This window comes from Pyrus communis, chromosome 3 (assembly GCF_041283825.1).
Source record: "Pyrus communis isolate YQ-2024b chromosome 3, ASM4128382v1, whole genome shotgun sequence".
In the NCBI taxonomy this organism is placed as follows: Eukaryota; Viridiplantae; Streptophyta; class Magnoliopsida; order Rosales; family Rosaceae; genus Pyrus; species Pyrus communis.
The window spans coordinates 1,984,898-1,996,615 of record NC_142567.1 but is presented as its reverse complement, the minus strand read 5'-3'; the positions used below and the strand labels follow the sequence as shown (position 1 = coordinate 1,996,615).

Below are 11,718 nucleotides of genomic sequence, written 5' to 3'. Positions count from 1 at the left end.
TATAATTTGCTACTTGTCAGACCAGTTTTCGTTGTACAAAATGACCTTTAGGCCCTTGCATTTCTAATTTTGGAGCGGTGATCTCAGTTAGATTTGTTAGGGTCCATGGTTTAATGGATATTATAGTTGACCTTGATTGAAAATAAAATAAAATAAGGGAAGTTGATCAACAACATAAGATCATGTCGAATTTGAATCTAAAAGAAGCATTCAGTCAACAACATAAGTTTAATACGCAAGTAAAACTAAATCCTATCGTTAAGATTCAGTTATGTAAAGATAATAACTCATAACTTTTCAAAATTCCAATCATGATTGAATTGAGTTTGAGAAATTTTTTTAGTGTGATCGGAATACAGACACATGTTTTATATGTCATTATATGAGTTGAGGGACGCTTAAAAAGAAAATCCTCCATTTTTTTTTTAATGACATATAATGTACCGTCCGTATTCCAGGTACATTAAAAAATCTCTCGGCTCTGCTATGTTCTGGAACAATCTTTTGGTGTGAACATCATGAGGGATTACTAGACTATCTGTCCAGTCATATCATAACACATATTGTTAATATGTTTGTCCCATCATTACTATGAAGATCAACCTTAACCGCAAAAGGTATATGACCAAAAATGTTTATATGTTTGTCTTTGTACCATTATGCCTGAAATATATGATGTTTTCTTCTGCTATGTGTTGTGGTTGAAGAAATACAATAAAAGCATTAAATATGTTGATGTTTCTCGAAGAATTAGGATGACATTTTGACATTTCTACTGCGTAAACACCAAGAAATATATGGTATCTTGTGCAGAATGAAATAGTGCAAACTAGCAAAAGATGATGAGCCAGACATTAGATAACGTCTTATTGACAAAGTGGTAAAGCGGTCGGCTGTTAATTGACTGATCATAAGTTCAAATCCTACTTGGGAATATTTGATTGATTCCGAATTCTTTAGTTCGGAATGAAAGGGTTTGCTTTGAGAAAACCTAAAACTCCAAATCTACATGTACCTGAAACCCCCATTTTTTTTTTTTTTTTTTTATACAAAACGATCTGAACCCACCCCTCCAAAAATAAAAATTTGAAATAGCAGATGAACTTGGGAAGACTAGAGTGAGTTTTCTGAACTCTTCGGCGATCCTGAACGAGGTTTTTTTAAAAGCGATGAAGAGGGCTTTTGTTTTTGAAAGTGTGGAGTGTGTGAAGGCTTTATGGGAAGTTAAAATGGCTTCATTAAGCCCCTTACTTAAAATGGCTTCATTAAGCCTCTTACTACTACGATCCAGTGATATACTTCTTTCCTTGTAAATGAGAGGTCTTATGTTCGATTCTCATCTAAGACAAGTTTGAACCACATTATTACTAGGCTAAGTCCACCCCTCTTCCCCATAGATAATAAGGTTTGTTCATAAAAAAATGGCTTTATTAAGATATTTTTTTATTTAGAATATAAATGTGAGGAGTTTTTAGTATGTAGAGTATTCTCTAATTCTGTATTAAATAGTAAAGACGAGATGAGGGCAGGGAAAATTTTTAATTTAATTAAAAGCAATTTTACCCACATGAAAGACTCCTATTTGGCTATGACATATGGTGATTTTCTCTCTCTAAAATTTGGTTCTGTTTCCTGCGAGAGGAAAGAGAGAGTGCGAGAGTATTTAGTTGCGTTGCAGGTCAGAAGTTGGCACCACAAGTATTTAGTTGCGTTGCAGGTTAGAAGTTAACTCAATCGCAACTCTCAACGCTTTCTCCCTCTCTCTCTCTCTATTGTATTTCTGTGTCTGTATATTCCATGGCTGCTCATGAAGAAGGAGAGATTTGTTTTGAAGAAGGAATGTTGTGGCTGCCGTCACAAGTTTTGGATGAAGCAATATGTGACACAAAGGTTTCTCTCTCTTCTCTCTCATATTTATACTCTCTTTTTCGTTCGGTGAAATGATAGCAGTTTTATTCAGCTATATCTCTTCTTGTTCTAAGTACAGAATTTGATATTTAATTTCTAGGTTTTTTATCCATCATTGTTCCGAATTTATTAAAATTTGATTTATCTTATAATTTGCAGGCAAATTCGAGGCTCCACGCAAAACACCATCACCACCACCACAATGATCATTTGGTGCGTACTCTTTCTGCCTTCACTTTCGTTTTCTTTTCTGTCCATCGATGGTGATTTTGTATGTTTTGACGTGTACGAATTGGTTTATTACCTTTAGCATGGCAGTGTTTCTTTCATTCGCTCGTACGAGTCATTTCTTCCTTACTGCAATCCACGGTTTTACATATACATGGAAATAGTTTAATAAAAACAGCAATATAAAAGTTTCTGCACAAACGTCAAACGGTGATTGATAGAGAAAATGAAAATGGTTACTTTCGAGGATTGAGCGAAGTATTTTCTGCATTAGAATATCATGGGTTGATGGGATTTTTTTGCTTGAATTTTGGAGATTTTGTTTACTGGCCAGGTTCCGACATTCTTGACATGGTTTGGGGAATAGGAGATAGGATTTTCATAGATAAACTATTTCAGCCTCATCTGGCAACTATCGTGTGATTCACTAGTGTCAGAAATCAAACTCAAGATGGGTTGTGGACTACGGGCCTGAAATTCGTCTCCAACCACTGAGTCCTTCTGTGTTGGTTATATTAGTGTTTGTGTTTGATTGTATAACATGTAATTAACGATTACCTGTCACGAGACTACATAATATATTACTCAACTGTCACGTTTAGGTCTTGTACTGGTCCACCTAATCTTTCTAATTGTTAGTTAATTTTGTCAATCTTATTTTGCAACCAATTAACTTTAAAGCATAGTTTGATCTTAGTGAAAAAGAAATTTAGTTGGAAAATTTTAGCTGAAGGAGTGTTTTGGGAGAGTCATTAATTTAGAGTTGTGATCAAGGGAAGGTTTCTTCGAAACTTGTCAATGCATGGCTTAGGTATTAAGTAAAATATTTCAAAATTAGTGCATTGAAATTAAACAAATAAATTCTTTTGGTGTATTTTTTGGTACCGAAAAGTTTAGAGGAGGGTAGGCTACCTCATCCCAAAGGCAGGGTATAATACAATTCTCTTTGAGAACTTACGGATGAGTTTTAGCCAATTTTTTGGTTTTTACATATCACCCACCAAAAGAGATTACCGGCAACGTGATTTGAACCTAGGCCTTAGTATAACGAAAGAACGATCCTTACCAACTCAGCCAATTTTGTTGACCTGTTGGTGTTTATTTTACTAATGAGAGGAGATTCAAAATTTCGATCTCGGACTTGAATGCAGTAGTACTATTGTATATTCGTATATATTTTGTTTGACTAAGACAATTTGTGAATTGCAGAATTCAATATCTAGCTCAATGAGACCACATCATAGACCAAAAGTCCATGTGAATTGGTCATCCGGAGGACCTGGAATGCAAGCCATTTTCCTGGATTCTAGCCAAAAATCATGTGGCACGGGCGTTTTTCTTCCACAACGAGCAGGCACCCACTTCCACAGAACCAAAAAACCAGGTATGTAGGTAACCCTAATTTCGGATTAGATTTTAATTTGGTCATTTTTCGGGTATATTATTCTTAGTTTTGGTTAAGATACGTACGTGAATAATCAGCGTAATCAAATGACCAAAATCAACTGGCGAAAATCGAAATGCCCTTGTTAATATTTGCCTTGCATGCAGCTTGTGCTCCCGTTCTGCTGCCCTCCCGTGTGGTTCAAGCTCTGAATCTCAACGTGTATGCACTAGGCCTGCAAGTTTCACCTCGACAAGGTTAGTTATATGATCTATACAAACAATATATAAAGTTGAGAGGCGGATCCGTTACACTACATTTTTTTTACACACGTTTTTGTGGAACTCACTCCTTAACATATTTTAACAATCTGAACCGTCTGTATTTTAGAGCATCGTTCATAGATCATCCTTACAAAAAATTAGACAAATCTAAAATCATTAAGACATTCGTTTGTGGTGAAGAAAATAAGGGAATACGGATCTATAAAGAAACACTAAACCCTTTATTCATTAGTCATATAGTTTCAGATTTGGGTATTTTTTGGTAGACATGATATTTGAGAGAATATCTAAAAGATAGACAGTTTGGATCATTGAATACAATATGGAGTGGGCCTTACGGATCATTGAATACAATACAGAGTGGGCCTTACAAAAACGTATGTCAAAAGTTGTGTAGAAAAAATAATGCCATGAATCCCCCCTCATAGTTGATATATCATATTTTACTTAATTTGGTTGAGATATATTTTGTTGATTTATCGTACGTTGCTAAGAAATTCGGAATTCTAATTTCAGATTTTAAAGATCACAAGCGAAAAAGTGAAGACTACTTGGCAACTCAAAACAAGAACGGGAATAAGGATGTTTCGTCTACCCAATACTACATTATTTCCCAAAATCCGAATTCTTCACCAGAATTGTTTCTTCCAAAGGAATGGACTTACTAATGGCGAATACGAAGAACGATTATTACAAATACACAAGAAACTATATCATCATAAAGGCTAAAGCTCTCTTGCTCTATGATTGATGTGTACGGCTAGCTCATGTAATGTAAGCTTAAATAAACAGCTAAAGGCTTCCATTTTATACCAGTGCTTTGATAAATTATAATTGTGTTATATGTGATGCTTATGAACTTAAATTGATATTGCAAATTTACAAGCTATAATTTCACCACCAGACAAAGGTTGTAGTAATCCAACAATAACCAAAATTAAAAAAATAAAATGTTTAGTAGACTGTCAGACATGTACGCTGTTCCGATCAAACGAAAATTGTATTCATTATTTGGAAAGGGATCCTCTTCGGATCCCTTCCTCTTAATCCATCAAATCAGGAAATTCGTGCTATTGAAAATTGATCAAATACCCACACATAGTAATGTAGTTTTCAAAGGGTGTAATTAATACGTTTGGAGTTGCTCTATAAATAAAGCGTTCCGACTGCTATCAAAATACATAGAGAAAAAAGAAAAAATCAATAATATCAATATCTATTCTTTCCTCTTTGATTTATCATCCCCTTGTGTTATAGTTACAATGTGACCTCGCCGACCTAACATGACCAATAGGGAATATCTAGTCAATAACGCAAAACGAGAGAATAAAGCAGGGGATTATTCCCCTTCTTAAAGATGAGCCTTTTCTCAGCTTAACCGAACTGAAAAGTCCCGCTGCTCTCTGTTGCTCTCTCAGTCCCGCCATGGAAGCCGCTCTTCTGAGCTCGCAACGCTTCCATCCCAAGCTTTCACCCGAAAATTCTCGAGGTCAGTATTTCCTGTTCGTTTCCCGAGAAAACGCAGGAAAGTTACAGAATTCGTGGAAAATTCGGAGTATTGTTGGGTTTAGTAATCTCTTGGTAAACTTAATCCAGTAATTTCTAGCTGTGTATGCATCGAAAATGTTTTCGTGTTGAATTTCGATTGGGTGGAACTGTGAAAGTTTGTATCTTCGGGTGAAATTTGTGTGTTTTGATAGGGGTTTTCTGTTCATTTTCCTTGCAGGTGCAGTTTCAGGTGGTGAAATTCAAATTTGTTGTTTGCCCCTTGTTAGGAATAGCTATGTTTCACTTAGGACAAACCCTAGAAATTTCATGTTTCCAAACAGTCCCTTATTGTCCAGATTGAACAGAAGAGTCTCTGTTAAGTTCTCGAAACAGTTCGTGAATGATTATACAAATGTTGAGGCTACACCTCCAGAGTCTCTAAATGTTGAAGTTAATCCGTCGAGTGGGAGTGACAGGACGGAAATTTCAAAACAGAACGCGGTTGAGAATGCAAAGGCGGAGCAGGCGGGATCTATGACGTTTAGAAACCGGTTTCTGAATTTCGTGCGCCTGAGTTCAGTGGTTAATAATGCTGCTGAATCATTCTTCAAGAGCGAGATTAGGAGGAGGCTGTTTGTGACAGCAGTGCTAATTGTGATTAGTCGTGTCGGTTATTTCATTCCTCTGCCTGGATTTGATAGAAGGTTAATCCCTCAAGATTACCTAAGCTTTGTATCGGGATCTGTTGGTGAGTAATGACCATTCTTCTTCCATGTGTATGGTTGTTTATGCAATTGTCTGATCGTCGTTCATGTTGTTTTCTGCCAGATGAACTCGGTGATTTTGCAGCAGAGCTTAAAATGTCTTTCTTTCAGCTTGGAATCAGTCCTCAAATCATAGCGTCGATCATCATGCAGGTTAATTCTTTTCGTCAGCTAGTTTGGTTTTTGTTCACCGAATAGACAACTTTGAAACCAACAAAACTACATGGATAAATGTTAAATGTGCTTAATCTTGTGAGGAAAGTTGGAATGTAATACAATAAAGTTATATATTGAAAAATCTCAATATCGATGTACAGGTACTCTGTCATGTTGTTCCCTCCCTGGTAAAGCTGCGGAAGGAAGGCTTAGATGGTCATGAGAAGATTAAGAGTTATATGTGTGTCTAGTTTTTCATCTCAAGCAGTGAGCCAAGTTCTTGTTACACAATTTGATTGTGACTTTTACTTTGGACCAGTTTTGTCTCTCAAGATTTTGAACATGTTTCGTTTTTTTTTTCTATTCAAGATGGTGGCTGTCTTTCGGCTTTGCAATAGTGGAAGCTATCATACTTGCTTGTTATTCACTTCCATATTCAATCTATGCAGCTAGCTACAGGTAATGCAGCATATCTATCGTTATTTTCAACAATGATTTTGATTTTGAGTATATCTTGGGTCTAGTCACAAGTTCTTATAGATGTAGTTACCTAGGTTCTCTTTTCCACCATGCACTTAGCAGTTAGCATGGTTCGTTTTCTTTTCTATTTAATAATAATTGCATGTCTTGTAGGTTTCTTGTTGTTTTAGTTGGTAAGTTATATTTGTGAGATCGAAGATGATATTTATCTGTTGCTAGGAGTATGATTATGCTTTGGAATTTTGCAGGGTCAAGCATGTGATGGTGACAAGTATGTTATTGGTTTGTGGAGCAATGGCAATGACGTGGATTTGTGATACCATCTCAGAATCTGGATTTGGTACTATACTTGATATGTTGGTTACTTGGCTGGAGTTGTATCATTGTCCTAATATTCCCCATAATTCTGTCAGGATGCCTTTCCGGGCCTCATTTTTTTTCTTTTCAAAGAAAGATTTTACTGTTCATTGTCACCAGTCACTATAATTTAACATTTTTCGGATGCTGGATTTAGGGAAAGTTTTTACATAGTTGAATTATATGAATACATATGTGTGGTCTTAAGATCATAGTATCATTCCAATAGAGTCACTTTTTACGGGTCCTTGTGGAATACTTGTTTTTCACTGATGGTGACTGTTAGTACATATGTGAGGTCTTAAGATAATAGTATCGTTCCAATAGGGTCGCTTTTTATTTCTTTAATATGTTCACGGTACTTTCAAACAACATTAAATGTTGCTTGTTCTTGCTGATCTCGCTATACCTCTCTAATATAAAAATTGTTTGTACATTCTTTTATCTTATTGTGTATGGGATTATAATCTCTATCTTCTCTGACTGGTAAGTGGTAATTCACATTTCAGGTCAAGGTTCATCTCTAATTATTTGTGTACAAATATTGATTGGCTACACAGAGACATTATACAAAATGCTGTCTCAGCTCTCAGGTATGTGATATAACAAAATCCATTAAATTACGTGTGTTGGGCGCAATTTTCCCGTCAGATAACATTTAATTCTGTAAATTTGCTTATCCTACCTCTAGAACTCTGACAGATATCATTTAACTTCAAGTTTTAAAGTTTAGTGATTCATGTTTTATTTTATTAATTTCAGGAAGTTCTGTTAGTTGGGGCCCATATTTATTTGCAGTATTGGGCGTTTTCACTATAGTCACTATGTGGGCAGTTGTGGTGACTGAAGGGTGCAGGAAGATAAAGCTGCAGTACTATGGTTTTAAGCTTGCTTCTGCTGCAAGGTAATTCAAATATTACCATTTGGATGGGATGTGATAATTTTTAGAGAAAGACACTGAGTAGTGCATACTTCTCTCTACACATGGTGTGGTTGATTATAGATGGCCGTTCTTAGCCGTTATTGCTTATAAACTGATCTCATGATCGATTAACAGATTAGTAGAAGCCATCATACCATACTCTACCTTCTATAATTTGACATATAAAAATTTGTATACTTTATTTCTGCTGGCTGACACTATTTTCTGGTCTTTTGTGTTTTGGGCAGAGATGACTCACCTATTACCGAAGTGGAGCCCTATATCCCTTTTACCATTAACCCATCAGGAATGCAGCCTGTTCTCACCACTACTTATCTCTTGGCATTTCCCAGCATTCTTGCAAGGTTAAAAATTCTTATTTGGCAGCATCATTTCCTGGCCGACCCAGAAAGCTTTCCTTAAATATTCTATTTACACTTTGGTCTTTTCTGTTTTAAAGTTGAACTTTACAACTTTCTGATAATGTGGTTTGTTGGCAGTATTCTTGGTTCGCCTTTCTGGGAGCATGTTAAGGAGATATTGAACCCCGAAAATACTATTGGTGCAGGGCCTTGGGTGTACTACTCAATATATGCGTTTTTTGTGTTCTTATTCAATATATTTGACATTGTAAGTTTATTCTTAACATTATATATATATATAATCATTCTAGAATCACCTTGCTTTCTGCTCATTCTTCAATCTGCAGGCTACAAGACAGTAAAAGAGTACTTTAAACCCCAACTAGTAGTGATATAGTTGTCTTGGTGTTTCTATACTTCTGCATAAAATTTCTTGTGCTTACATGTCTGAATATGAAAATAGTGTCTGGTTATCAGTAGTTTCTTAATGCTAACGCCTTCTCTTATGACTTAGGAATTTAGAATTCTTGGTTAAAAAATCCGTAGTAAATATGATATTTAAACATTTAGATGTTAATAGAAATATACTAAGTTATATCAGAGTCACCAACACCACCATGTAAATGCTCTAACTTAATCTCATCTGTTGAAAAGTTTGCTCGTTTTGTTAATAAAAAATACTTGTCCAGGCCAACTTGCCCAAGGAAATTGCTGATTACTTGAATAAGATGGGTGCGAGGATACCAAACATAAAACCTGGGAAGGCTACAATTGAGTACCTTACAAAGATTCAGGCATCGACACGTTTCTGGGGTATAATTCTCTTTCATCGTGTCTACCTGTTGTTTAATACTTAGTTCCTTTGTCATTGGTGCCCATTGAACTCTTTTTTGCTTGCTTTTTTTTTCTGTGGTGGAAATTCCGCAGGGGGGCTATTGTTAAGTATCTTGGCAACAGCATCAAGCATAATCGACCATTATTTACGCAATATCAATGCGGGATTTGCAATTGGGTTGACATCAGTCCTAATAATAGTAAGTACAGTACCAAGTATAAGTTATGAAATGCTGAGTATGCCACTAAATCCACGGCCATAGAATGCTTTTGTTTGTTTTTGTGTGTGTTACCTTTCTTTTGATCATTAACTCAAGGTAGCTGTAAAAAAGTTCTGGCGTTTGAATGAATATTTAGAGGACGTTAAGTATCTAGGGTTCTTATTTGTTTACCATATTCTGACCTGGCTTTACTTTTCTCAGCTTTGCTTTACCCAAATAGACCATAAACCGACCGTTTATTTGATTAATAATTTTTTCTTGCATAAACTTGATGGTCTATGTTTTCATGCTTGCCTTCCTATGGAAAAAAAATTTACCTGATGTACTAAATTCTACCGGGTTGAATGGTTTGCGCTACTGCGTTATATTTTATGCAACTCTTGCAAGTAGTTCTGACTATTGATTGTGCAGGTGGGTTCTATTATTGAACTTAGAAGATCATATCAGGCATATAATGTAATGCCAAGTTTAAGTAAAGCCTTAAGCCGGTATGGTGCATAACTCCCAAATAGGCTGTGCCTTCTCGTCTTCAGGTGATGGTGCTCCTTCGCTCAAAAACCGATGAAAGAACTTCTGCGGAGAAGGTGATGCTAACGACAACTTTTTCTCTCCCTTCATTTTTGGCAGCATTGGAATTCTTAGACTGATGAAACACCTCCAGCAGAAACCAGAAACCAGAAACGATTATGGCATCGCAATATGCTGTAAAGGGTACGAAGTCTGGTGGCTTAGAGTAGTATGTAATGCTTCATTCATTGTCTACGAAGCGAAGACTCATTGCCGGCATGGTTTCTGTATCAAATGGAAAAGCATCGATGGCGGGGTTTTGTTCAGTGCACTGTAAACCAACCACGGTTTGTATCGACGATATAAGACACCCTATGTTTTGTATATATAGACACCCATCTATTATCTATATTAAGACGTTTAAGACGGAATCTTCGCGGGTGGTGCATTTCCGTTTGGGTACAGCCAGTTTTTGAAATTTCTTTGATACGGAATATCGGAAAAATCAGAGAAAAATATGGAAAGGAGGTGAAGTTCAAACTTCATCTCATATCGGAGAAACTCTTAAATTTCAGTCAAAATCAACAAAATTCGTCGATATTTTCGACATATCAATTAAGTATCAGATAAACTTTTACATTTCGTCTAAACCAATTTTCAACATTCCCTGAAGTTTCATTTTAAATTTTCATCATTTCTCTCGAAAACAACTGATATCAATATATCTATTGATTTTTTTCACAAATTTGCATATTGATATTTCTATCGATACCTATATATTGAACATTGGTACAGCTCTGCCTCCATTAGCAGCTCCAAAGCTCAGAGAAAGAGAGAACTTGTGTGTAAGAGAGGTATTTATCCAGGAAGATCCTTGTCGGATCCTTTTGGTGAGGATCATAATGATCCTCCAATCACATATATTCATCGTACATCGTATGGTTAGAAATTATTGTAAATTTTTTTTATTTAAAATTGAATATAAACAGTACCAGACAAAAACTGGCCGCACGATGTACAATAAAAGGATGTGATTGGAGGATCTAACGAGGATCCTCTCTCGGTATTTATGATTTGATTGATATGAGGGTAGAGGGTGCTGTGTGTAAGATTTAGATCCTCTCCGGATCCCCTCATTCGAGATCCCGGAGATCAATGCATAGTAACCATTCATCAAATATCGTGCGTCCACAATTGAATGTTTTTTATATTTTTAAAAGTAAAGCAGTCTCGCTTTGTATGAAAAATATATATATAAAAAAAAAAGAAAAAATTATTGTCGTATGATCTTTAATGAACGGTTACTATGCATTGATCCCTGAGATCTCCAATGAGAAGATTCGGAGATAATCTAAATCCTCGTGTGTATACTATTTGTCGACTTTTGACAATAATTTTTTTTATAAATCGATAAGTTTATAATTTTTTTTAAATATTTATTGCGACTTAATACAAAAAAATTATTTGGGAGAATGCCTTTCATGGAATAGCTAGACCGACCGTCACGTCCTGAATCAATAAAATGAGAATAATGATGTCAACACACTCTTTTTAACTTTGTGTGTACTTCATGTTAATCTTGACTGTTGATTTTACCATAATTATGGTGCACTACGTCAAATATAGGGAGTTTTAACGAAACAAATTAGGTACTGCTCATTTTTAACGAAAAACCACATTTTTTCCTTTATCTGGTATTATTCACTATACCTTTATTTATTATTTTTCATTAAAACTAAATTTTTTTTTGAACTTTTCGTTAGTTTTCCTTCACATATATATCATTCCCCTTGTTTGGGCCCATTTACATTGGCCGTTGAGAG

The 11,718-nt window shown here is 35.6% G+C and overlaps 2 protein-coding genes across 3 annotated transcripts; both read left to right on the top strand.

Moving 5' to 3' along the window:
• Window positions 1–1,694: 1,694 nt before the first annotated feature.
• Window positions 1,695–4,704, top strand: LOC137715093 (uncharacterized). The gene is made up of 5 exons (XM_088690215.1): window positions 1,695–1,890; window positions 2,068–2,121; window positions 3,346–3,520; window positions 3,688–3,777; window positions 4,321–4,704. The coding sequence occupies exons 1-5, from the start codon at window positions 1,798–1,800 to the stop codon at window positions 4,470–4,472; spliced, it is 564 nt and encodes a 187-aa protein (XP_088546341.1). The 5' UTR covers window positions 1,695–1,797; the 3' UTR covers window positions 4,473–4,704.
• Window positions 4,705–5,135: 431 nt separating this feature from the next.
• On the top strand, window positions 5,136–10,326 carry LOC137715777 (preprotein translocase subunit SCY2, chloroplastic). 2 transcript variants are annotated; one of them, XR_015960438.1, is made up of 14 exons: window positions 5,136–5,293; window positions 5,531–6,040; window positions 6,121–6,209; window positions 6,374–6,453; window positions 6,582–6,671; window positions 6,941–7,032; window positions 7,559–7,642; window positions 7,812–7,953; window positions 8,220–8,336; window positions 8,472–8,601; window positions 9,023–9,146; window positions 9,261–9,367; window positions 9,800–9,972; window positions 10,053–10,326. XR_015960438.1 is itself a non-coding variant. In XM_068455125.2 (14 exons), exons 1-13 carry the CDS (start codon window positions 5,230–5,232, stop codon window positions 9,887–9,889), a joined length of 1,719 nt encoding a protein of 572 aa, XP_068311226.2. In that variant the 5' UTR covers window positions 5,136–5,229; the 3' UTR covers window positions 9,890–9,921; window positions 10,016–10,326. The 2 variants fall into 2 exon arrangements, 1 of the variants encoding a protein (XP_068311226.2); XM_068455125.2 differs by having other exon boundaries at window positions 9,800–9,921; window positions 10,016–10,326.
• Window positions 10,327–11,718: the final 1,392 nt, after the last annotated feature.

Coding starts and splice junctions, on each gene's coding strand:
- LOC137715777 (XM_068455125.2), top strand. CDS start 5,230: ATGGAAGCCGCTCTTCTGAGCTCGCAACGCTTCCATCCCAAGCTTTCA. Junction 6,210..6,373: donor TAGCGTCGATCATCATGCAG/GTTAATTCTTTT, acceptor ATCGATGTACAG/GTACTCTGTCATGTTGTTCC. Junction 7,954..8,219: donor AAGCTTGCTTCTGCTGCAAG/GTAATTCAAATA, acceptor TGTTTTGGGCAG/AGATGACTCACCTATTACCG.
- LOC137715093 (XM_088690215.1), top strand. CDS start 1,798: ATGGCTGCTCATGAAGAAGGAGAGATTTGTTTTGAAGAAGGAATGTTG. Junction 1,891..2,067: donor AAGCAATATGTGACACAAAG/GTTTCTCTCTCT, acceptor TATAATTTGCAG/GCAAATTCGAGGCTCCACGC. Junction 2,122..3,345: donor ACCACCACAATGATCATTTG/GTGCGTACTCTT, acceptor TGTGAATTGCAG/AATTCAATATCTAGCTCAAT.